This window comes from Pantherophis guttatus, chromosome 2 (genome assembly GCF_059756535.1).
Source record: "Pantherophis guttatus breed Tessera chromosome 2, ASM5975653v1, whole genome shotgun sequence".
NCBI lineage: Eukaryota > Metazoa > Chordata > Lepidosauria > Squamata > Colubridae > Pantherophis > Pantherophis guttatus.
Genome location: NC_142064.1, coordinates 110,878,827 through 110,906,479, shown reverse-complemented (window position 1 = coordinate 110,906,479; position 27,653 = coordinate 110,878,827). Strand labels below are relative to the sequence as shown.

General features: G+C 40.4%; 1 protein-coding gene across 3 annotated transcripts in view; it reads right to left on the bottom strand.

Moving 5' to 3' along the window:
• Window positions 1-128: 128 nt before the first annotated feature.
• AP1M2 (adaptor related protein complex 1 subunit mu 2) overlaps window positions 129-27,653 on the bottom strand; it is a 50,594-nt gene continuing 23,069 nt past the window's right edge. Inside the window, exons 4-12 of one of the 3 annotated variants that reach the window (XM_087888496.1) lie at window positions 26,223-26,353; window positions 25,069-25,216; window positions 13,647-13,773; window positions 12,994-13,136; window positions 11,441-11,512; window positions 10,811-10,969; window positions 6,777-6,902; window positions 5,219-5,294; window positions 129-1,065 (exon numbers count right to left, since the gene is read on the bottom strand). In XM_087888496.1, the coding sequence (XP_087744622.1) occupies window positions 1,055-1,065; window positions 5,219-5,294; window positions 6,777-6,902; window positions 10,811-10,969; window positions 11,441-11,512; window positions 12,994-13,136; window positions 13,647-13,773; window positions 25,069-25,216; window positions 26,223-26,353 (993 nt within the window). In that variant the 3' untranslated portion in view covers window positions 129-1,054. Of the gene's footprint in view, window positions 1,066-2,601; window positions 3,601-5,218; window positions 5,295-6,776; window positions 6,903-10,810; window positions 10,970-11,440; window positions 11,513-12,993; window positions 13,137-13,646; window positions 13,774-25,068; window positions 25,217-26,222; window positions 26,354-27,653 lie in introns of those variants that run through there. The other 2 variants (XM_034437850.3, XM_034437849.3) reach the window with 2 other exon arrangements.

Here is a 27,653-nt window from a genome sequence, read left to right as displayed (position 1 = left end):
TGGTGACTCCTTTTCCAGCACAAATGAGAGATAAAGGATCAGATGGATCCACTAATTTAAGGTATAGAGAGAGTACCTAGTCAATATCATTTCCAAACTGAAGAATAGATTGATATCTGGACAGTACATAAGGTAAATCCAATTTTACTATTTGATTGATAAAAATATTCAACAGTACTTGTTCAAGAATAACAACAGCAAATCGTACTTAAATTAAAAATACCTGGAATGATCTGGTATTTGAATAAAAGAATTAGGACCTCCATTTAATGTTAATGCTCAAAACAAATTTTTTCAGTCGCAGTAGTAATTATTAGCCTGTAATTAATATCTCAATAGCTTAATAAAAAGGTATATCCGCAAAGCAGGTATTCTGTTTTGCTGTTTTGCATTATAAAACAACTGCAGTTATATCTTAAATTGCAGAGTAACAAATCCTTTTTTTGGAAAATCTTTTACTGTAGGCTTTATTTTAACATTAAATAAATGTTAAGCTTGTAACTTGTAATATATTCATAAACTATATGAAAGGATGATGAAAGGACTGGAAAGCAAATCCTATGAGTAACAGTTAGAAGAAGGTTGAAAGGGAGCCTTCAAATATCTGGAGGCTGTCACACTGTAGAGGGTTTAAATTCTCACTTGCTTCAAAGGGTAAGATTAGAACTAATGTAAGGAGGTAGATACTGATCAGATATTAGGAAGAACTTCACAATAAGAACTGCCAATTGGTAGAATAAATTACTGCCTGGAGTAATTTCTTCCCCTTCACTGGAGGTTTTCAGGGATTGTTTAATGAATCTTGTACTTGTATCATCTTTCAGGGATGGTTTAATGAATCTTGTACTGAGCTGCTTAAATGCCTTCTAATGCTATCATTCTGTAAAAGAGAAATTACATACTATATACATCTGCATATATACACATTCATTTGTAGGCTAGTCAAATGACAAAGGAAATAATAAAAGGATGAGGATCATATCATTATCTGCTTATCCTGCAGTTCCAACTATTGCATTTGAAATTACAAAATCCAAATCAAGGAAGGAAGAAGTTAGAAGGCGGCTGTTGGAAGAAGAGAAATGAAAATAATTGACAAATGCCAATGTACAGTATACAAAATATTTCTATCTCTTTTTGCTTGCATACAGAACTGCATACAATGCATACAATACAGAACATTGCATACAATGTTCCTAGTTTTTGTTTATCATTCTTTGAAGGAGAATAGGATAAACAAAACATTGCCCAGGAAGCTATTTCCAGAACTGACACATTTTGCCTTGATAAGGTCATGCAAATAATTGTTTGTTGACTAGTTTGCTAGTATTTAGATGGAACTCCTATCCAGCAGGACTCCGGAGAGCATTGTTAGATGCCCTTTTCCATGTTCCCCCAAATATTTCATATCTGTAACTCTAACCTCAATCCAAGGGTTCAAACACTGGAGTAAAGGTAAAATGCAAGACTGATCTGTTGGGAACAAAAAGGAAATAAGGCAGGGGTGAAATCTAAAATTTTTTGCTACCGGTTCTGTGGGCGTGGCTTAATTGGTGGGCGGGGCTTGGTGGTAAGGTGACTGGGTGGGCATGGCCAAGTCAATGTCACTTCTTTGCCCTATTTTAACCTACAAAACACAACACAACTGGCTCACCCACAATGTAAAAGCAGCTGTGCTAGACCCAAAATGGCCCCTGCAACAAGCAGGAACCTCACACAGCCACAAAAAGCCCAAAAAACCAACTTTCACACTTCACACACACAAAATTCCACAAACAGCTTTGTGAGATTTTGTGTGTTTGTGTAGTTAGAGTGAAACACTACAGAAACACACTAAATCTCAGAAACCTGCACAAATATTATTTTGTTTTAATTTATTTTTATATAAAAGCAGCTAAATTTAAAACTTCCTAAACTTTAAATGGCTAGGTCTAAAAAAAGAACAACTAAAAAATACCCCAATTAACTATTTTTTTTAAAGCTCCCAAAGGGGAAAAAACTCACCCAACAGAACAAGGGTCTCTAACCTTAAACCTTAACTCCAACTTTAAGACTTGTGGACTTCAACTCCCAGAATTCCTCAGCCAGCTTTGGTGGGAGTTGAAGTCCACAAGTCTAGGCAGGAAGGCAGGCAGGCAGATAGAGCTGCTCACCGATGAGCTTGATTGCAGGCAGGGAGATTCAGTTGCTTGCTGATGCAATGGATTGCAGGTATTACAGCAAGCGAAGCAAGGCAGCCGTTGCGACCAGCAGCTAAGGTAAGCAAGCTGGAGGCTGGGGGGGGAGGGATTTTTGCTACCGGTTAGCAGGCAACTCAGCTGGGATCATCAGAGCTTGGCTCATCAGAACCATTTAAAAGAAAAAAAAATTTTCTTTTAAATGAGTCCCTTTTAAATGGGTTAAATGGGAGCCATTTAAAAGAAAAAAAAGGCTCTGATGATCGTGCGGCTTAGCTGGGCATGGGGGGGCGGGGGCAGGGATTTTTGCTACCGGTTCTCCGAACTGCCCACCGCCATCGCTACCTATTGTCTGAGCCGATCTGAACCGGGAGCATTTCACCCCTGAAATAAGGATGAATATCATACCACAATATAATACTGATTTCACTGAAAAAGATTTATTTCTGTCCATTTAGAGTTTGTCATACTTTAAGAACAAGAAAACTATTAAGTAATTTCATCATCTTTATAACAAAAGATAGGCAGCTACTATTCTCATTTTACAAAAAAAGAAAAGAGATTAAGAATTTCCCACAATTTCTCAGAAAATTCATGTACAAGTTGATATTTCAACCCAGATCTGCAGTTCTTGATTCCATAACATTGTAGATTCTTCTTTCTGTCACTGCATTCTTCCTGCACACAACTCTCCCTCTGAAGAAACTTGGTTACATTTCAGGATGAACTGAATTCTATTTAGGCACTAGTAAGAGGCAACATCAAATCCCCTGGATAAAGTTTTCAAAATAAAGAGACTCACCCACTCTAAAGAGAAATTCTGAATGAAGCAATAACACTAGGACTTAGACTTATATACCACTTCACAGTACTTTTACAACCCTCTCTAAATGGTTTACAGAGTCAGCATATTGCCCCCATCAATCTGAGTTCTCATTTTACCCACTTTGGAAGGATGGAAGGCTGAGTCAACCTTGAGCCTGGTGAGATTCAGTCTGGCAAATTGCAGTCAGCCGGCAGTCAGCAGAAGTACCTTGCAGTACTGCGTTCTAACCACTGCGCCACAGCGGCTCTTTCACTCATCAAAGATTTTTCACCAAAAAGCCTTGCAAGGCATAATATACAAACAGTGTCGCTTCCATTCAAGCCAAGAAGAAGTATACATGCCATTGTAGGCAACAAAAAGAATAAGAATAGGCTATGATTCTCTCCCAGACCAACCTTAGATGAAATTGTCCAACAACTATCAACCCAAGCTGTGGTTAGATGGAATAAGGACCAGAGCAGCACTTTGCCAGGAAATATACAAATATACAAGATCAGATCCAGATAGAGCCTGGATTAAAAGTCATTCAGACTTCTTCATTCTTGAGAGTATCAGAATCTGTGAAATCATACAATTAATGTGCCCGAAGTTGATAATCTGGGGGAAAAAAGTATCAAATAAGTTAAACCTAAACTCCCATGTAGCAAGGAATCTCCTTGACTGCAAATAGTTCTATCTCTTTCAGAGGTGAACTTGCAACGTTTGCTGAAAAATGAAAATTTTCACATATTGAGACTTATGAAGTCCCAAAGTTTTCCTGTGGAGTAGACTATTATTATCTAAGTATCTTGCAACCTCACAATTACCCCAGGAAAATATACAATTTTATTAAAAGTCAACATCTGGAAAATTTCCTCTAGATCAAGGCTAGCATGATCAACATGATGGACATTACCTTGGATGTGAAAGTACTACTGCATACACACTATGGAATTATGTAAAACCCTTTTTGTCCAAATGAAAAAACATTTGGACAAAATTAGGCTGTAAACAGCAAGTTCTTATAACAAGACAGGGCAAGTTTTCCAGAAATTTTTACTCTTAAGGCAGGGATGTCAAACTTGTGGGCTGGATGCATCACGGGCTGGCCACGCCCGCATTTTAGTCGCAATACATCACATAACATGACACCAAGAGTTTGGCACCCCTCCTCTAAGGGCTTTGATCATATGCTTGCTGCAAGTATTAACTTCTCATCAAGGAGAAGTTAATATTAGAAGGAACATACATGCCTACAGTCCCTGTTCTAATGTTCCCTTTTATTCGTATCCATTTCATGTATTCAAATCATGATTATACTTATATATGTTATCTAATACATGCTTGACTAAATAAATAAATAAATAAATAAATAAATAAATAAATAAATAAATAAATAAATAAATAAATAAATAAGAATCAATTAGATATTCCTGGGAAACCTACAAGCAAAACAGTATAGCAGCCCCAGTTCATACCCTCCAGGACTGAATGCCAATTCTGATGCCAGGAGAACTACATAGGCATCAGAACTAATAGGTATTGATAGTTCTTAAACACTGCAAATTTGGCCTACAAAGCGGGATAGCATAGATGCAACCATTTTTGCTGGCTTCATATTTTCTCATTTCAAGAGTCTACCATAAAATAGGATCCCATACATTTACAATTCCAATCCAGAGTTCTGCAGAATAATCATCCATATTCTAGAAAAACAAAAGGATGTGGTGGGAGGAAATAACACATATTTATTGAACTGATAATATATCTAAATCTAGATTAATGGCTACTTGGTAGTTAAAATTTGTCATTCCTCCTCCAGGAAAATGATACTGAGTGTAGGAATTTCTATAAATCACACCACTTCATCTGTTCTGGCTTTGTATTTCAACTCCTATGAGTACAGAGGATTATTTCATAAACAAAAGGGTTAGGGAAAATATTAATTCTCTTTCATGGCATGCAGATTAACTGTAACTCCCACATGCGTGACTGGACATTTTTTAAATATTGATTTTTGCACAAAACCAAACCAGAAAGCATTGGTTGGCAAAGATAGTTCAGATAGCTACCAGAAAGAAGATTAATAAGTCATGCAAATGGTGGTTTTCTTGGTTTCTGGAGCATATTTGAAAGTTAATGCTATAACTGTGCTCAATACTAAATTTAGTATGCTGGGTTAATGTGATCAGTATCTAAATATAAATCCAGGCTCCTCATGGGCTTTAAAGTTTACCTCCACTCTGGGTGATATAGCGGACCCATGGCAGAGCCTGGTACCCACTCTTTTCAATGATCTTCATGTACCGTACCTGGTCAGAGTGAGATAATAGATGAGAAAAGAGAAGAAAGAATGTGCATTAACTATCTTTAATTCATTCAGATTTGATGGCATCCCAAGGCTTCCACTGAATTTTAACTTCATACTATAATGTGATCAAAGCATCTTTCCCTCTCCAGTTTAGAATGATAATAATCCCATGTATTTGGCATATATAGTAATTTGAATAATTGTGAAAAAAATTGCAGCAACTAATAATAGTGACCTGTTCTTAACTGCAACCATCCGCAGGTTATACATCTGAAGGTTATACAACCTTCAGTCATCCTAGCTTTCTTTTCTCTTCCTCAATACCGCCTGATTTTATATCCGTGGTTTCGGGGTGAAGTGTCATCTGTATGCTGATGATACTCAGCTGTACATTTCCACCCTGGACCACCCCAACGATGCCCTTGATGTGATGTCCCGGTGCCTGGAGGCCGTGCGGATCTGGATGGGGAGAAACAGGCTCAGGCTCAACCCGTCCAAGACTGAGTGGCTGTGGCTTCCGGCATCTCGATATAGTCAGTTGATACCATCGCTGACTTTTGGGGGTGAGTCATTGGCCCCCACAGAAAGGGCTCGCAACTTGGGTGTCCTCCTGGATACACGGCTGTCTTTGGAAAAGCATATGACGGCTGTGGCCAGGGGGGCTTTTTATCAGGTTCGCCTGATCCACCAGTTGCGTCCCTTTCTGGATCGGGATGCCTTACGCACAGTCACTCATGCCCTCATCATGTCCCGCTTGGACTACTGTAATGCTCTCTACATGGGTCTCCCCTTGAGGAGCACCCGGAGGCTCCAGCTGGTCCAGAATGTGGCCGCACCGATGGTGATGGGGCGACTCAGCGCTCCTATGTAACACCTCTCCTGCGCGAGCTGCACTAGCTCCCAGTGGTCTTTCGGGTGCGCTTCAAGGTATTGGTTACCACCTTTAGAGCGCTCCATGGCTTAGGACCCGGGTATTTACAAGACCGTCTTCTGCCGCCAGTAGCCTCCCACCGACCAGTATGCTCCCACAGAGGGGGGCTCCTCAGGGTGCCGTCGGCCAAACAATGTCGGTTGGCGGCCCCCAGGGGGAGAGCCTTCTCTGTGGGGGCACCTACCCTCTGGAACGAGTTGCCCCCGGAGATACGGCGGATCCCGGATCTGCGCACTTTCCACCGTGCCTTAAAGACGTTTTTGTTTCATCAAGCCAGGCTGACCTGACCATACTTTTTAAATTGCTTTAATTTTAAATTGCTAAATTATGGGTTTTAATATGGGGGTGTTTTAACTGAGGGCCAAATTAATTTAATTGGTTTTTAATATTGTTTTAATTTTTGTATTTTCTGTATTTTATCTGCTGGCTGTTCACCGCCCCGAGTCCTTCGGGAGAAGGGCGGTATACAAATATAATAAATGTAACATAATAATAAACAGTCCTGAGGTAAAAAATGTCCCTATTCCCACTTCTCCATCAAATCTGGCTTACCTGAATCCCAGAGACTGTGAAGTAGGGGATTTCAAATCGGACCGAGATGGGTGGCCGACCTTCCAGCTCCTCGTTCTCAACACTGGGCAGCCCAAAATGGGCTCGCATCAAATATTCTTTACCACCCTGCAAATACAAAAGAGTCTTTCCTGGTGATCTGAATCCAGATTTCCTGGCTAATTGTTTCCACCGTCTGGCTCTAACAACTAGAAGACAAACCCTTACCACCACTATTGCCAGCTTTTATCATAGCCCGAGCTCCATTGTAATCTAGTTGGAAGGAATTCATTACCTATTATAACACCCTAGCAGTGGCTCTTACAATATTTGTCAGAGACTTCAAGATACAGTTAAAAGCTCTCCAATAAAATAGTGCCCCAGTCCAGGATTATAAGAAATATTTTTTATAAATGGAAAAATAAGATCATTAATTGAAGCAATGTTAAGAAATTAGGATTTGAAAGGTGGATAGAAAGGTGGATAGGGGTCAGGGAGGGGGCTAGATTCCATACTGGTGAGGGCTGTTCCATCGGTACTGTGGGTGGGAGGGGCAGATATGGTGGGAGCAGGGAGCCATATCGTGTTGTGGGAGTGCGCACTCGCTATCTTTGAGCGATTGCACGCTCTGGTCCCCAATGCTCTTCTCGTTCCCTGGGTTGCTCAGACCCTCAGGGCCCGGGCCTTTGGTTGATGTTGTACAACGCCAGGTCCGTTGTAAATAAAGCTCCCCTCATCTGTGATCTGATGCAGGAGGGGGGTGCGGACCTGGTGGGTATTACAGAGACCTGGTTGGGTCAAGGGGGGGGTTCCCCTCGTTGAACTGTGCCCACCAGGTTTCCGTGCATTCCATCGGCTGAGGGCTCAGGGAAGGGGCGGGGGGGTGGCGGTTGTTATTAAGGAAGGTCTTTGTCCGAGGGAGGCCACTGTACCTCAGATAGCCAGATGTGAGTTCCTTCTTGTGAAGTGCGGTCGTGGGGTGCAGATGGGCCTGCTGATTGCGTACCTGGCTCCCTGCCACGTGGCAGCGGCCCTGCCCGAGCTGCTCAACATGATAGCTGGGGTGGCGGTTGATACCCCCAGATTTATGGTCATGGGGAACCATCTGCCATCTGTCGGTTAAACATCTGGGGCAGCTCGGGAGTTCATGGCTTCCATGACGGCTAGTTAGTTCATGGCCCTACCCACCCGGGGGGACACACTCTGGACTTGTGTTTTGTCTCAGGTCAGTGGTTGAATGATCTAGAAATAGGGGATATAGTTATTGAACCCTTGTCATGGTCAGATCACTCACTCCTTCGACTAGACTTTCGTACTGCCACACCTCGCCGCAGGGAGGCGGAACCGACAAAGTGGTTCCCCCCACCCCCCAGGCACCTGATGGATCCGGATAGGTTCCTGATGGAGCTTGGGCCATTCCCTGAGGTTCTGGCTCACGACTCGACTGAAGAACTGGTGGCTGCCTGGGATAGGGCGGCCGCTGGAGCTTTGGACCACGTTGTGCCTTTGCGGCCTCTGACCCGGTGCCGATCCCAGGTGGCTCCCTGGTTTTCTGAGGAGCTAAGGGAGATGAAGTGCCAGGAAAGACACCTGGAGAGCGACTGGAGGGCCAGCCGCTCCGAATCTGACCGAACACTCATATTAAGATCTACCTAGTGGTGATAAGGGCAGCAAAATCAAACTATTTTTCCACTCTTATTGCGTCTGCAGAGAACCGCCCAGCAGCCCTGTTTAGGGTGACCCGCTCCCTTCTCCATTTGGGAGCAAGGGAAGACCCCTTGCAGGGTAGGGCTGAGGATTTTGTGCAATTCCTGCATGATAAAGTCACTCAGGCCTGGACTCTGACTGGGTAGATTCAGATGGGGTGACGGAGGTGGGTCTTGAGAGTGTTATCTGGGAGGGATTTGACCTTGTGACTCCTGAGGACGTGGACAGGATTCTGGGGAGGCTTAGCACTGCCACATGTTTATTGGACCCGTGTCCCTCCTGGTTGCTGCTGGCGTCCGGGTGGTTACACGAGGCTGGGTCCAAGGGATTATTAATGCTTCTTTGAGTGAGGGTTTCTTCCCTCCCTCCCTGAAAGAGGCGGTGGTGAGGCGCCTCCTCAAGAAGCCTTCCTTGGACCCGGCTGTACTAGTGAACTATCGTCCAGTCTCCAACGTTCGCTTTGTGGCGAAAGTTGTTGAGAGTGTGGTGGCACGACAACTTCCCCAGTACCTGGATGAAGCTGTCTATCTAGATCCGTACCAGTCGGGTTTCAGGCCGGGGTACAGCACAGAAACGGCATTGGTCGCATTGGTTGATGATCTCTGGAGGGCTCGGGACAGGGGCTGTTCCTCTGTCCTAGTCCTATTAGACCTCTCAGCGGCTTTTGATACCATCGACCATGGTATCATGCTGTGCCGATTGGAGGGGTTGGGAGTGGAGGGCACCGTGTTGAGGTGGTTCTCCTCCTTCCTCTCTGACCATACGCAGTTTGTGTTGGCAGGTGGACAGAGGTCAACCTCGAGGAACCTTGTTTGTGGGGTGCTGCAAGGGTCGGTCTTCTCACCCCTTCTGTTCAACATTTATGTGAAGCCGCTGGGTGAGATCATCCGTGGTTTTGGGGTGAAGTGCCATCAGTACGCTGATGATACTCAGCTGTACATCTCCACCCTGGACCACCCCAATGATGCCTCCGGTGCCTGGAGGCCGTGCAGATCTGGATGGGGAGAAACAAGCTCAGACTCAACCCTTCCACGACCGAGTGGCTGTGGTTTCCGGCATCCCGATATAGCCAGCTAGCTCCATTGCTGACTATTGGGGGCGAGATCTTGACCCCCTCAGAGAGGGCTCGCAACTTGGGTGTTCTCCTGGATGCACAGCTGTCTTTAGAAGACCATATGACGGCTGTGGCCAGGGGAGCTTTCTATCAGGTTCACCTGATTCACCAGTTGCATCCCTTTCTGGACCGGGACAACTTGCGCACGGTCACTCACGCCCTCATCACGTCCCGTCTGACTACTGTAATGCTCTCTATATGGGGCTCCCCTTGAAGAGCACTCGGAGGCTCCAACTGGTCCAGAATGCGGCCGTGCGGGTAATTATGGGGGCGACATGGCGCACCCATGTAACACCTCTCCTGCGCGAGCTGCACTGGCTCCCGGTGGTCTTCCGGGTGCGATTCAAGGTGCTGGTCACCACCTTTAAAGCACTCCATGGCTTAGGACCTGGGTATGTATGAGATCACCTTCTGTCACCGATAGCCTCCTACCAGCCAATATGCTCCCACAGAGAGGGACTCCTCAGGGTGCCGTCGACCAAACAATGTCGACTGGCGACACCCAGGGGGAGAGCCTTTTCTGTGGGGGCACCTGCCCTCTGGAATGAACTGCCCCTGGAGGTTCGCATGATCCCCGACCTACATACCTTTCGCCATGCCCTTAAGACTCTTTTGTTCCAACAGGCTGGGCTGGCTTAAAAAAATGTATTTTAAATTGGGTGTTTGTAGCTTTTAACATAAGGGCCAAATTTATATATTTATTTTAAATTGCTTTTAAATTTTGTGAGTATATGTTTGTTTTAATATGGCTGTACACGGCCCTGAGTCCTTCGGGAGAAGGGCGGTATAGAAGTTTAATAAATATAAACAACATAAACATAGTGATACTGTTTATATATTAAGTATTAAGATGATATTAAGATAAGAGAAAAAAGTAGAGGAAAAAAAATAATATGGCAGAAAACGAAATATGTAAATTGTATCTGGAAAAAACAAAAAAGAAGATTGGAATAGATTATAAAAATCAATATATAATTATGTTATAAGTTGTAAAAGATGTGACCTGGTCAATACTCTGTTCATAAAATACTGTATGTATGTAAAAGAAAAATTTAATAAAACTTGTCTTAAAAAAATAGTGCCCCAGTCCAAATTCAACAAAAGAACTATATAACTTACTGAATGTTCCTGATAAAAGTCTAACTGATTGGAATATACTACTGATATGAAAGATGCAGGACACTGATCAGAGAAAAACAAAAGGAATTTTTCTTACTGGGAAGGACTTTATATTCCAGACAACAGTATTCTTTTCAGGCAGATATTTTGCATTGCCAATGTTGGTTTTGAATTTGGGTGAGTCAGCATCACTTGGGACAGGCACACTTATCTCCACACCATTGGCCACTGATTGTTTTTTGAACTGGCCCTTTGCCTTTTAGAGAAAAAAAAGAATAAAAAATGACATTTGGAAAAAGACAGATTTCCCTGAAGAATTAAGTCTCTGACACAAGAGAAAGATCCAAAATTCAAGATGGCTTGGACTCATTTCTTTTTATCTAATGAAGACAGATATGCTCTTTTCTGCAAATTCCATACCTTTAGAACATAGAACATACTGCAGAGTGTAGAATCATAAAGCTGGATGGGGTCTCAGAAGTCTTCTAGTTCAACCCCCTGCTCAAGCAGGAGCCTTACACCATCCCAGTCAAATGGTTGTCCAGTCTATTTCTGAAAATCCACAATTTGGGAGGCAAGCTATTCTTGGATCTCTCTTTATGCTTGCCAATTTGAATCAATCAATAACATTTACAGGAATAAAACATAAAGAATGTGCATTTTATTAGGATCTAGTCTTTTTTAATTTTTTTACAGAGGAATGATGACATTGGTCAAAATAATTCACCTTAACCATAATCTCCACTCGACTGTGAGAGAACTTCTCAATGACAGATTCAATCCAGATGAGAGGTTTCACCTTGTTGGGATGGGGAGGGGGAGAGAAACAATGAAAGACATGCATGAATTTCAAATCTTCCAATATAATAGAGGATGTAGAATAGTCCAAAGATTATTGCATTAAATATGATGAAACTGATCATCTCCTTGGAGTTCTGTTATAATTAGAACTCCATTAGTTTTAATTAAACCTGCACAGTTGAGCAGCCTTATTTAATGTAACAACCACAGAGGTAATACTCTATGAGACATAGTCTAACAATAGCAGCAATAGCACTTAGATATATATATCACTTCACAGTGCTTTACAGCCTTCTCTAAGCAGTTTACAGTGTCAGCATATTGCCCCCAGCAATTTGGGTCCTCATTTTACCCACTTCGGAAGGATGGAAGGCTGAGTCAACCATGAGCCTGGTGAGATTTGAACTGCCAAACTGCAGGCAGCCGGCAGGCAGCAGAAATAGCCTGCAGTACTGCACTCTAACCACGGTGCCACTGTGGCTCATCCATCAACAATCATTTATAGAGCTGCTAAATCATTTTTGAATGCAGCAGCATAGAAATATGTTTAAGTAAAATCATAAAAGAATGGCTAATTTACTTGTCAGCTGCAAAAATGTCATCAATACTATTTTAAGAACTGATAAGGAGAGATAGTCCTGGGCGGCAAAACTGCACGGCTATCTTTAGCTGAAAAGTATTGTATTCTATTTAGCAATAGCTCTTAGATTTACTGTATATACAGTACCTCCCCACAGTGCTTTACAGCACTCTCTGAGCAGCTTACAATATAAGCATATTGCCCCCAACAATCTAGGTCCTCATGTTACCAATCTCAGAAGGATGAAAGGCTGAGTCAACCTTGAGCCCCATCAGGATCAAACACCAGGCTGTGGGCTGTGCCCACAATGCTGCATTCTAATTACTGCAGCACCAGACAACATATTTTATTTAATTTTATTTTGCTGGGGAAATGCTCAGAAGAAGAAAAAAGTGCTGGGATTCTATCCTAGAGCATATCTAATTATCTTGTGTAACACTGACTTCATACTTTGCATTAAACCATATGACTCTTTTTGGACTGGCTGCATGAGTTATATGCATGGCTGGCTTGTTGGTGCAAAGAGCCCTGACACTATATACAGCCATTACTAGGCATTTATCATGCTTGTAAATTTTTTTAGATATCTCAATAGATAGGTTTCTGATTGGCAAAGAAAAAGGAAACCATTAATTATCTGGACATATTTTTTGTTGTTCTCTCCTTACCAAAATAAAACCTCCCTTCCACAGCAATTTCTACTATTTTATAAATAGGCAACTGCCACACTTGGACATCAATCATTAGCAAAGTTTAGGTGTTATCTTGGTGAATCCACAAGCAAGGGAGGGATACCTATCTCAGCAGAGGGAAGGTGGTACATGAGATCATGCTTCTGAGTAAAATCCCAGGATATTTTTTTTCTCTGTTCCATTTCCAGGAACACTTCAAAGATCTACCTGTGTACTCAGGCGATATGACATAAGCTCAAAATCTCCATCAGGTGGAATGAAGGAAATAGTACGATCATTGTCAAAACGTGATAGTCGCACACACTGGTGGAACTTGACATCCTCGAGTTCTACAGATTTATTTTTTCCACCTGAAAGTCAGAAATATAGAATATATATAATCTCTGGCACACTTTCAGCACTAGATGTATTAAGAAACAATTGCCTGTTTTTGGTTGGAAGCTTCACAAAACTTTAGGTCTTCAATAAAAACGAAGTTTCACAAAAGAAAAGAAAAATAATGAGCCCTACTTTCTGATAATCAAATCCTATGAATATGCTGCAAAAGAAACATATAAAGTTATGAACAACTTTGCAGAGGGGAAAACTAAAAACTAAATAAAATTTAACAATACAAAATTCCAATTAAAAATTATAGGATAGTCTATTGAAATTAAACCAAAATGTATGGACTTTTATAGACATTCTCAAAACAAAATTGCAGACTTGCTCTTTCTCCTAACTTTATAACCAATCTGACACATTCCATAGATGGATATGGAAGTGCAAAGACATTATTGATATGAGACTCAAATTTGAGACTCACCTATTATGCCCATTTCTCCCCAAATGCACATGTCATTACACTATGATTTACTTACGTCCTGTGAGCTCAAAAAGGACCCTGTCATTGAGGCCCAGGCGTAGCTCTGGCATACCAGAAAGGAACACCTTCAGTTTAATGGAACCCACTATCTCACTCAGCAGGACACTCCCATTGGCATTAACCTGAAAGACAAAGTAGGGTCTGAGGTCCTCCATTCACTCTCCACACTCTTCTCCATGAGGAAATATGGCTCCTCCTCTTGAACATTGTCATGCTGAAGTTCCCAACAAAACATGGAAACAAAAACTTCACCACCATTAAATCAGAGTGGGTAATGCTAGGAGACTCAAAAGGTGGAGTAATAATGATAAAATGAAATATGAATGATATCAAGTAAAATAATTTTATATTTATTTTAAAAAATTAAACTGAATTGTTAAATTGTCATGTGATTAGTTGTCCTGTGACAAGTTGGCCATGGTGAATTGTCCCACATGACTGTGGCTGATTGTCCAATTCTATCCAGTGATGGAGAACCCATGTCTGAAGGCAAGTCTGATTAATTGTTCTCAATATTAGTAAATTTCTTCTTAGTTCTGGGTTGCTTCTCTCCTTGATTAGTTTCCAACCATTGTTTCTTGTCTTGCTTTCTGGTGTTTTGGAAAATAGATTCTCTTCTTCTTTATGGCAGCCCTTCAAATATTGGAACACTGCTATCATGTCACCCTAGTCTTTCTTTTCACTAGATCAGACATACAGAATTCCTGCAACTATTCTTTTTATGTTTTAGCCTCCAGGCTTCTAATAATGTTTGTTGCCCCTCTCTTTCCAAAGTCTCAACATCTTTTTTATAATCTGGTGACCAAAACTGGATGCAGTTTTCCAGATGTTTTCTTAGTAAAGCTTTATTAAGGTATATTAGTACTTCACATGATCTTGATTCTATCCCTCTGTTAATTGGCTTTTTTGGCAGCGGCTGCACACTGCTAGCTCATATTTGATTGTCCACTAGGACTCCAAGATCCCTCTCTCATCTAATGCTATTGAGCCAAGTTTTACCTAATCTATACCTGTGTCAGATCCCTAAAAGTGATACTGCCATTCAATTGGGAGAAAGGGGGGCTTTGGATTTAATTCATTAATATTGCCTGGTATTTTGTAACTTGCATCCTGGTGCCAAAGCACCCTGAGATCTTCTCACCTCTTGGGGAAGTATAGGAGGGATGGCCATGTGCAATGTTTCATTTGATAGCCAATGGAAGATAGCCATGGGAATGTATGCTTATCCGGTTCTCAGGGCAGCTGGTAAAATAACATCTTCACACCTGTGGATTGGCTAAATTTGCATCTGGCTAAAGGGAGGGGTCTCTACTGCTTTAACTCTACTTGTCTTGCCTAAGTATTCAGACACTGCTTTGAATCCATTGCTGTCACTTCTGCTTAATAAAAGGTTCCCTCTGAAATACTTCATTTCAAGAGTTTACACTTTCTTAAGTTAGGAGGAGAGGCAATCCTTACAACCTGTATGTTTGGTTTTTCTTGCCTAAGTGTAAGACCTTACTTTTCTCTACACTGAATTTCATTTTGTTGGACAGGGTCCAATGTTCAACTCTGTCCATTTGGATCTTGAGCCTATTCCTTCCAGCTTAGTGTCATTTGCAAATTTGATGAGTTCCCCTTTTATTCCCTCATTTAAATCATTTATGAAGATTTTGAAGAGTATTGGGCCTAAAATAGAACCTTGGGATACTCCACTGCTTCCTTCCTTCCATGTAGATATTGAGGACTACATGTTTAATGTGATTTGTCAGTCAACCAATGAAAAAAATGAACTTGTGATTTATGGCTTTGAAGATTAGACATAGAAATTATAGAAAGAAGAGTATCATTATGTACTGTAAATTTAGAGAGATTAAATTGTACTTATAATTGCTGTAAAGAATATTGGAAGCCTGATTTCTCACTGCCCAGCATACTTTCCACTGAGTGCTGTCCCAATGGAGAGCCTGTCATCAAAGTTGGTTTTTTTCCCTATTTTCATGACCGTTGCCGTCATACTCATCATTTTTAACATTTTTTAAAAATGTTTCCACAATACCATAATATAGTAATTACACTTATTTAATTTGTTTCCACTCCTTTTATCTCCATCACTGATCTACTTTCTCGTTCTAAATCTATTCATTCTAAAGGAGTAAATAGCGATAATTTAAATGTAGAGGTATTCTACAAACAGATTCATTATAAGATTCATTCTATTTTGAATCTTATAAATTATAGGATTTTAAATGACATAAAGAATCAAAGATTTATCTGGAAGATATCTATAGTTCTATGATTGTGTTGTTAGTCTCTAAACATTTAATTAATTAATAGTTCGTAACTAGGTTCATATATTTCTATACAATCTGTTATGGATATTCATCAAATATATTTAGAATTTCCTTAAATTGATTCTCTATATTACATATATAAAACTATAAATATATCAAGATCTTCATCTAATCCTGTATATACTATTGAATATACATAAATATAACAGTACAATAGAGTAAAAATAGCTCCAATAATATAAAATTCGTATCAGTTTAATATATGGATGGATATAAATAGTTAGATATAAATGTAAGCATAAATATCAAGTATATATAACCACTATTCACTTATCTTCCTTCTAGGTTTACTGTTAATAAATATAGTCCATTTTCAGTTTATGTCTTATTTATAAGAAAGTCTCTTCTAGAGTTCCTGGATGTACAGTCACCACCGAAAAAGTCCATCTCTGTTAATGCCAAATTTGGTAACTGTCTCTTTAATCCAAGATGTCTCCCTTCTATTTAGCCCAGTCACTGTTATTTCTCCAGCCAGCTTTCTTTTTCCAATCCTCGTATTTTATCCCAATCCTGGTCCAAGCTTGTCATTTATCATTAAAACTCTTCAAAAGATGCCCCTTCAAAGCTTTTCCTTCACACCTTCCATGCAATCAGTCTTTTTGGATATCGTTCACTGCCTTGTCTCCGCTCCCACCATTAAATCGCTGCTTTTCCACCTTCTCAGAGAGTCACTCAGCAGCTGATGTGATACATTTACTCAAAGTCACTGAGAGTCTTTCCAATCTCAGTAACTTTTTTGTCCCTCCTCACCCATATTTCAGGCTGCTTTACCTCTTTTTTCTTCCTACTCCATTCGAATAGTCAGGTCATCACGCCTCTGGATCTGCCATGAAGGCCAATTTCTTTTGCGCCTGATCTGAGGGCTTCCTCTTGTTATTTCGGGAGATCACACCTCTCACCACCAACTCCAAGGTATCCCCTCTGTACCATTGTTCCCTCCGAGAGCCAACATCGCCCTATGGGCCTCAAAAATGTGAAAATTTGGGCAAACTAAACGAAGCCCCATTTGCTTGCTCCGTGCCATCGTGACATCAGGTTTTTCATTGAATCTACAAAGTGTCCAGTCGACGCTGATGATGATTCAAGAAACAAGGATGAAGATGCAAGAGACAATCACAAGAAACCATGAAGAACAAAATGGGTGAAGTGAAAGAAGACATCCGCAATTTAGACTATAAAATTGGTACAATACAGGAGATGATAGCTAGAAATGAACAGAAGATAAAGACAGCAGAAGCTAGAACATAACAAATGGAGAAGAAATTGGAGGAGACAGAAGCTAAATTGATGGCGGTAAATAGAAATCTGGAGGAGGCAATAATACACTTGGAATTGGAGAAATCAGCATTTTTCCTAAGATTTCAAAATATAGTAGAAAGCAAAGAGGAAGATCTCCCAAAACTGATGGCAGAACTACTAGCCTATCCATTGTAGATAAGTGTGCAAAAAATTCAAAACAATATAGATGAAGCATACAGGATTCATACCAATTACGCATGTTGCCACAAACTGCCTTTGTTGTTGCTGTTAGTTGCAAAGTCATGTCCGACCCATCGCGACCCCATGGACAACGTTCCTCCTGACCTTCCTGTCCTCTACCATCCTCTGGAGTCCATTTAATCTCACGCCTACTGCTTCAGTGACTCCATCCAGCCACCTCATTCTCTGTCGTCCCCTTCTTCTTTTGCCCTCAATCTTTCCCAGCATTAGGCTCTTCTCCAGTGAGTCCTTCCTTCTCATTAAGTGGCCAAATTATTTCAGTTTCATCTTCAGGATCTGACCTTCTAAGGAGAAGTCAGGGTTGATCTCCTCTAGGACTGACTTGTTTGATCGCCTTGCAGTCCAAGGGACTCGCAGGAGTCTTCTCCAGCACCATAGTTCAAAGGCCTCAATTCTTTGCCACTGGGAAAACCATAGCCTTGACTATACGCACTTTGGTTGGAAGGGTGATGTCTCTGCTTTTTATTACGCTGTCTAGATTTGCCATAGCTTTCCTCTCCCGGAGCAAGTGTTAGAGACGAGGTTTACAGTAAGACAAGAGATGAACCATTAATCTATAAGGGGAAAGAAATTCTAACCTTGAAGCAAGCACGAAGAAGAGTAAGGGAACAAAGAAGGAACTATCACTTTCTATCTTCACAACTAATACAAAGTACTATTCAGATGGCTCATACCTGGGGGTATGTTAATTATGTGGCAAGACAATAAATTCTGAATAGATACCTTGGACAAGGCACAAGAGTTCTACGACCACTATATAATTGGAGAACAAGAACAAGATAGTAGAGACAACAACTCAAAAACAAATGCTCTTAATGGTAATATACACGCCAAACACAAACCAGAAGAAATTTTATCACAAACTACATCAGAAAATAATACAGTTAGAATGGGATAATTTATGCATAATAGGTGATTTCAATGTGGTGGTGGAGGCTGGGGACAGCGAAAAAGTCACTTCCTGTCCAACCGGAGTTGGGAAATGGGCCATTTCAGGCCTCCGGAGGGCATCCGAGGGGGTGGGGAAGGCTGTTTTCGCCCTCCCCAGATGCATAGAGAGGATCTGGAGCCAGGTGAGAAAGAAAAACAGGCCTACCAGGCCATCACGTGTCAGGAGCTAGGGGGAGGGGGATTGCATGCACATGTGCAGGGCGGGGCAGATAGAATTATGGGTGTGGACACACACACAAACCTCCTCCGCCCCCCACTCCTGGCACGTGATGTCAAAAGGGTTAGCCATCACTGGCCTATATGGTGAGAAGAAAAAAGAAAAAGAAAAAACAACAAAAGACGCTTCAGGAAAAAGTTAAAGAATTGGAATGTGCATTGCAAAAAGAACCACAAAATAATAAAATCAAAGAAGAAAGAGATTTAGTGAAGCAAAACTTAATTTAGCATTACAAGAAGAAATGATGCACAACCTTAAAACAATAAAATAAAACTTTTTTGAATACGCAAACAAACCAGGAAGATAGTTGTCATATAAACTTAAGAAAGAAAGAACAAAAAAATTAATAGAACAATTACAGGATGATGACAGGAATCTCGATTATCAATCAGAGGGTGGGGGGAAGTATTATTCAGAATTTCTTTAATAAATTATATAGTCAGGAGGATATTCCAGAAGAAAGCATTGAGCAATATGTAGAAATGAGGGACCTGCCGAAAATACCGGAGGAAACTAGGAAAATGCTAAATGATAACTCTAATGGAGATGAAAGAGGCAATCAAGAAACAAAAAAATAATATTCATATTATTCAATATAATCAGATTCGGGAACACCTGGACTCTGACTAGGTAGATTCAGGAGGGATGATGGAGGCAGGTCTTGAGAATATTATCTGGGAAGAGTTTGATCCTGTGACTCCCGAAGACGTGGACAGGATACTGGGCAGACTGAGCACGGCCACATGTTTATTGGACCCGTGTCCCTCCTGGTTGGTGCTGGCCTCCCGGGAGGTTACACAAGGCTGGCTCCAGGGGATTATTAATGCTTCCTTGAGTGAGGGTGTCTTCCCCGCCACCTTGAAGGAGGCGGCGGTGAGGCCTCTCCTCAAGAAGCCTTCCCTGGACCCGGCAGTGTTGGCTAATTATCATCCAGTCTCCAACCTTCACTTTGTTGTGAAGGTTGTTGAGAGTGTGGTAGCGCGACAGCTTCCTCAGTACCTGGATGAATCGGCTTATCTAGATCCGTTCCAGTCGGGCTTCAGGCCTGGATACAGCACGGAAATGGCATTGGTCGCATTGGTTGATGATCTCTGGAGGGCTTGGGACAGGGGTTGCTCCTCTGTCCTGGTCCTATTAGACCTCTCAGTGGCTTTTGATACCATCGACCATGGTATCATGCTGCACTGGTTGGAAGAGTTAGGGGTGGGAGGCACCGTGTTGCGGTGGTTCTCCTCCTTTCTCTCCGACAGGTCACAGTCTGTGTTGACAGGGGGGCAGAGGTTGACCCCGAGGCCCCTTGTATGTGGGGTGCCACAGGGGTCAGTCCTCTCGCCCCTTCTATACAACATTTATGTGAAGCCGCTGGGTGAGATCATCTGTGGTTTCGGGGTGAAGTACCATCAGTACGCTGATGACACTCAGCTGTACATCTCCACCCCGGATCACCCAATGATGCCCTTGAAGTGATGTCCCAGTGCCTGGAGGCTGTATGGATCTGGATGGGGAGAAACAGACTCAGGCTCAACCCATCTAAGACCGAGTGGCTGTGGTTTCCGACGTCCCGATATAGTCAGTTGGTGCCATCACTGACTATTGGGGGCGAGTCGTTGGCCCCCATGGAGAAGGTTCGCAACTTGGGTGTCTTCCTGGACTCACGGCTGTCTTTAGAAGAGCATTTGATGGCTGTGGCCGGGAGGACTTTTTATCAGGTTTGCCTGATCCTCCAGTTGCGTCCCTTTCTGGATCGGGACTCGTTACATACAGTCACTCATGCCCTTGTCACTTCCCGCCTGGACTACTCCAATGCTCTCTACATGGGGCTCCCCTTGAGGAGCAGCTGGAGGCTCCAGCTGGTCCAGAATGCAGCCGCGCGGGTGGTTACGGAAGCGACGTGGCGCTCCCATGTGACTCCCCTCCTGCGCGAGCTGCACTGGCTCCCGGTGGTCTTCCGGGTGCGCTTCAAGGTTTTGGTTACCACCTTTAGAGCGCTCCATGGCTTAGGACCGGGGTACCTACGAGACCGCCTTTTGCCACCAGTAGCCTCTCACCGACCAGTACGCTCCCATAGAGAGAGTCTTCTCAGGGTGCTGTCGGTCAAACAATGTCAGCTGGCAGCCCCCAGGGGGAGAGACATCTCTGTGGGGGCACCTGCCATCTGGAATGAGCTCCTCCCGGAGATACGGAGGATCCCGGATTTGCGCACTTTCCGCCGTGCCCTCAAAACATTCTTATTCCAGCAGGCCGGTCTGGCCTAACCTCCCTTTTTATTGCTTTTAAATTTGTTTTATAAATTGGGGTGTTTTAAATTTGTTCTGGGCCAAAGTATTTAATGTATTTTTCAATCGTTTTTTAACGTTCGTACTATGTGTATTTTATCTTTTGGCTGTTCACCGCCCTGAGTCCTTCGGGAGTAGGGTGGTATATAAATTAATTAATTAATTAATAAAGCTCTGCCAGATGGGATTCTGGCAGAGCTATACAAAAAACTTCAGGAGCCATTGGAGGGAATAATGCTAGAATTGTATAATGAAGTGTTAGAACGAACTAAATTACCAAATTCATGGACTGAGGCATTTATAACACTAATACCCAAAGAAGATACCAATACCAAACAGTTTAAAAATTATAGACCAACTTCATTGTTAAATGCCGACTATAAAATATTTGCTACAATCATAGCAGAAAGACTTAAAAAAATATTGAATGAAATGATCCCCGACCAAAACGGGTTCCTCCCAAAAAGACAAGAAATAACACAAGAATGGTCATGAACATATTAGAATATTATGAAGCTCACCCTGAAAAACAGATAGCATTAATTTTTGTGGATGCACAAAAAACTTTTGACAATCTAACTTGGATGTTCCTCATTACCCAATTAATTAGCATGAACTTTGGAGAAAAATTTGTAGGAATGATTAAGGCGATATACTCCGATCAAACTGCTAAAATAATAGTAAATGGGGACCTAATAGAGAAAATTAATATAAATAAAAGGGTTAGACAAGGATGTCCCCTACTTTTTATCTTATCATTAGAAGTGTTGCTAACACAGATTAGACAGAAACAGGAAATAAAAGGACTAAGAATTAAAGAAGAAGAATATAAAATGCAGGTGTTTGCAGATGACCTGGTCTTTTTCATAGAAGAACCGTTAGAAACAGGAAATAGAGGATTTTGGTAAAGTAGCAGGATTAAAAATAAACAAAGAGAAAACAAAGATATTAACAAAAAATCTTACACATAATCAAAATGAGAAATTGGAAGGGAAATTGGGAATTCAAATAGTAAAGAAAGTAAAATATCTCGGAATTTGGTTGACAGCAAAATGCTCTTCGATAAAAGAAGACAATTACACAAAATTGTTACAACAAATACAAAAGGATTTGGAAAATTCGGCAAAACTAGAGTTATCATTAATTGGAAGAATTGCAACAATAAAGATGACTATTTTACCAAAAATCTTATCTTTATTTCAAATAGGAGCCTTGGTAGTACAGTGGTCTAAAGCACCCTGTCATTAAGACCAGTTGCCTGCGATTACTGCAGGTTCGAATCTCGCCAGGCTCAAGGTTGACTCAGCCTTCCATCCTTTCTAAGGTAGGTAAATTGAGGACCCAGTTGTGGGGGCAATAAGCTGACTTTGTATAAATATACAAAAGGATGAAGGCTATTGCTTAGCACATTGTAAGCCACCCTAAGTCTCCGGAGAAGGGCGGCATATAAATCAAATAAAAAAAAAATAGTACCAATAAAACCTGGGAAATTTTTTTTGTAGATTTTTTTTTTTAATTTGATTTATATGCCGCCCTTTTCCGGAGACTCAGGGCGGCTTACAGTGCGTTAAGCAATAGCCTTCATACTTTTGTATATATTTTATACAAAGTCAGCTTATTGCCCCCACAAACTGGGTCCTCAATTTACCTACCTTAGAAAGGATGGAAAGCTCAAATAAAACTTAAAAACTTAAACTCTTACAAGATAGTAGGAGCAACGGAGGTTTTGGACTCTCAGATTGGGAACTTTACCATCAAGTGGTAGTTGTAACATGGTTTAAGGAGTGGATAACTCTTAAAAATAAGAGGATACTAACAATAGAAGGCCACGATCTACAGCTTGGCTTGTATGCGTTCATCTAGGAGGGGAAAAATAAATCTCAAACATATTTTCAGAGACATCAGGTAAGAGACGCACTACTAGACGTTTGGGGGAAAATAAAGAGAAATCAATATACAAAAATCCTGAGATGGTTATCAACCATGGTAACCATCATATACCCCAAAGTCTTAGACTGGAATAAGGTGGTGACATATAATGAGCTATTGGATGGACAAGGAATATTAAAATCTAATCAAGACTTAAAATCTCAAGGACTAGAAATAGATTGGTGGCCATATTTACAAATTCAAACAAGATATAAAAAAGATTTACAAAATTACGGCTTCCAAAGAGAACAACAAGAACTGGACAAAATATTAGGGACAGAGGAAAAAATGATATCTAAAACTTACAATTGTCTTTTAAAATTTAAAATGGAGAAGAAAACAGTAAAAGAGATGATGATAACATGGGCCAAAAATTTCGGATATGATTTGGAACACTGGGAAAAAATATGGGAGAAAAACTATAAATTAACGATGTTGGCATCATATAAGGAAAACATCTATAAAATGTTTTATCCTTGGCATTTACCACCGGCAAGGCTGGCCAAAATGTACCCCAAAAGAGTGCCAAATTGTTGGAGATGCAACCACGAGCAAGGGATATTCTATCACATGTGGAGGACTTGCCCAAAAACCCAGAACTATTGGATGAAAATCAAAAAATGGTTAGAAGAAATTACAGAACAAAAAATTGAGATGAAGCCAGAGTTGTTTTTATTGGGTATTATAAAAGGAAATATAAGTAAAAAGATTCAATATATTATACTTCATATTACAACAGTAGCAAGAATTACATTTACCCAGAATTGGAAACAGGAAAACATGCCATCAAATGCAATGATAATAAAAAAAGTGCTCGATTGTGCAGAAATGGATAAATTAACTATGGAGTTAAAAGATAGAGAGGAAACAGAGTATTACGAAAGTTGGAATATGTGGTATCACTGGCTAGAAACTAGATGTAAAATTAATGCATAAAGACTATATAGAAAGTATGTTAAATTGAAAATTGTATATATTTATGAATATGATAAAACATGTTAAAGGGTAAAAGGAATATGTAGTATATATATTTTCCCTACGTAACCAACGTTTTTCTGCAGCCCCAGCTCAGTAGAATCACATCCACTCAATTCTGAGCTTATTTCCTTTCTAGCAGCCAGCAAGCTCTTCCTGCTAGGTGGGAGACCTATATAGATCTAGAAATGTATGCATATATGTATGTATGTGTGTATGTATGTATGTATGTATGCTTCTACCCTTTTAGGGATATATCCACAATTACACGGGAAGAAACCCGAAATATTAACTATACACACACATATATATATATCTAACAATATATATATATATATATATAACTAAATTGATGTTAAAGAAGAACAAATGTAGAATATAGTAAAAGATATTATGTATTTAAAGGTGTACATAATGTATAGAATAATAGGCCATAAATTGGAATTATGAAATTTGAATTGATACCAATAATTGAAAGCTGTAAAAATGGAATGTGTTTTTAAAACTAAAAAAGGTTGAATAAAGACTATTTTTTAAAAAAAAGAATATCGGAAACCATTTCTTTGTATTATTTTTCCTTTTCTATTTTTCTTTAACTTTTTTCTTTTCTTGCATTGTTTTGTTTTCTCTACTTCCTTTCTTTTTTCTTTTTTCTTTTCTACTTTATATTAGTTTATTATTAGTTTTATCTTTCTAAAAATTAATAAAGTTATATATATTTATATAATTATAAAATTACATAAATTACATAAATAACCAGGCAGATGCACAGATGCAGATGCAATCTCCATTTTTCTGTCCATTGCCAAAATGATAGTCTTCATCTGCTTCATAGGGTCATTCTTTGAACTAATTTTCCATGTTTTTCAGTTGCTCAGTTAAAAACCATTGCTTAAGGTACGACATCCTTATAAAATTCTATGCCAACTACGTTTTTTTCAATTGTGTTGGCTTTACTTTTCATTAAGCTATAATGAAATAACATAAGATATATATACACACACATATAAAATTTTACATTATTTACTAAAGATAGTTGAGGTACTTGAAAAAGTGTAATGAATATATCCTCAGTGTTTAAATATGCCACCATGTTCAGGGCATAAACTCAACGTTCACTATTTTTGTATCTTACACACATTAAAATAGCTTCCTAAACCTGTTACAATCATGTTGAAGCGTCTAAAAAACTCATTTATATAATCTTCTACCACAAATAATTGAAGTCTGACTCACCAACAGGTTAACAGATTCAATGACATCAATGAAGACCTCATTCTTCTTGTATTTAAGCCCCTCCGATCTCCAAGAGACTGCATTGGTGACAGTGGCTGGAACCTGGGATTTAGCTATCTCCAGTTTGTTGCCCTGCTGAGTGATGTACCTATGATGCAGTGAAATAATTCTTCCTGATCAAACATCCTACTACAGTATAGCTTGTCTCAGATACATTCTGCTGTCTAGAGTAGCATTAAAATATCAACAGCATTTCAGGGCAGGGAGGGGAAGGGTGTGCTGGCACATGTATTTTCCAATGCAAGAAGTGCTTCTTATTAGTAGGACTAAGAATGATCTCTCTCTGAATCCTTCCTATTTATAATGCTGAGATATACCTGTATATTTGACAAAAAATTTAAAGGTTCACATTCAAAAACAGAATCTAGTTATACATGCACGTTAAGTTTTCAAGAAAGGCAAATTTAACAGAAGATGGGACCCCATGGACAGAAATGGGAATGAATTAAATCAAAAGAAGAATAGAAAGATTGGAAACTTATTGAAAATAAGATACCAGAAGTTCAATTTCATAATGTTCCACCCCAACGATAACAAAACAAAGCAGACATTATTGTGGATGCATAGGGAGTTTTGACTGAACTCAGAGTTACAGGAAATGAAATAGGGCATAATCGCCCAGGATACCAATAAGTCATTAATATCTGCAGAAAGACAATTAGAAAGCTTAGCGCACAACATGCATTTAGGACCATAAGGAAAGTTAAAAGCAATAACGATGTGTTTTTTTATTATGGTGGCTGGGGAATTCTAGGAGTTGAAGTCCACACATCTTAAAGTTCCCAAGGTTGAGAAACACTGACCTAAGTGGAACAATTGGCAAAGCTAGAGTGCAGAAACCCAAAAAAGATAGTGATGAGAAAAAGTTTGCCTCCAGGATAAAACTAATTTTAAATTTGAAAGTCTGGCAGATGTCATGTAAGAGTCCCTTTCTGTGATCTTTGAAAAATGTAAGTATGAATATCTAAACTAAAAACCTAACATTTTATGCATCTTGGAATTTTGTTTCACTGCAACATTTTGTTTTTAAAATCCTGAACAGCAGCAGAAAAACAGATACAGATCCTGGAAGAACAAGTAAACAGATTACTTACTCCTGCAAAATTTTACTATCTGTCGTCTGAGGAAACCCAAAGTCCATCAGCTCATCCAGTAGCTCATACACAATGACAAAATTGTCACGGACGCTCTCTTCCTCCAGCTCCTTGAAGTATTCAGAAAAAACCTAACAAGGAGAGAATGGATTTCATACTAAAGAATTGAAGACATTATTACCCTGGGTCAAGTGTCTCTTTTGGAATATCCAGTTTTGTACACATATGGAACTCGGAAAAGACAACAGGTAAGGGATTCAGGTTAAACTATTCACAGAGGCAGGGAGGAGACTATAAAAGAGGCTACGTATAAAGTTGGATGAAGTAACCTCCCTTCAACCTAGCCTTAGGTCCTGCAAAATTGGCTTTTTAAATCACTTGACCTGGTCTGATGGGGGGGGTTTTAAGGGTTAAATTTTAATTTTTTTAGATTTTAGATTTTATTTTGTATTGTGGCTTGTGTTTTTATTATTGTGAGCAGCCCTGAGTCCATTGGGAGACAGGGCAGCATATAAGCCGAATTAAATAAATAAATAAATAAATAAATAAATATTCTCCAAACTTCTGTTAAGATATCTTCTTATTCAGAACGTCCACCAAATTGAGTGTTCCAACTCCACTATGCCTGCTTCTCTATGTATAGCATATTCTGCTATGCTTTTGTACTAGAAGTAAATAAATTACATGGAGATGTGAAAGAAAACTGAAAATTCTTATTAGAATGAAGGTTGCTGAAAGAAAAACAGAATTGTTTTGAATGATAAATCGCTTTAGTTATAGGCTCCTCACTGTTCACTATTCTAGCTAATCAGCTGTTATTCATGTTCTGATACATCTTTTGCTGAAGATGTCTTAAAAATTACCTAAAAATTACTTTAAAATTATATCTTGTAAATTGTTGACAAGTATTAAATGGAATAAGTGAATGAAAATGTCTTTTCATTCTTCCGGTTGGGGATCGTGGCAGCAGGGTGCTGTGTGAGCGAGCTCTGCTCCATGGCACTATCTTTTTCGCCGTGTCTTGGGGACCCTGAGGGGCGAGATCGCCCGGAGAGCGTCTCGGACTAGAGAGGGGATCTGGAAAGCGAGAGAGCGGCGTGCAAACGCCTCTCGCTTGGACAGGTTCCTCTGTCAAACCGGCATGGGCGCGTCCATTTAATGGTGGACCCGAAGCCGCGATTACCAGCAACAACGAGGAAGCGAGGAGTTCAGGGCGGTTAACGTGAGAAGGAGACCCGACCACAAATCCCTGGTGATCGTAGGAGCAGATCTCGAGGAATTGCGAGCCGAGCCAGCTAAAAGTGCTCATGGCGGTGGGAAGGCGGCGAATATCAGTAACAGAGCAGTCTGATCGAGTGTGAACTGCCGGCGAGGCTGCGAGGAGGAAGGAGAATTTGCTGAGGCAAGGGAAGGCGAAATCAGCTGTAGGCA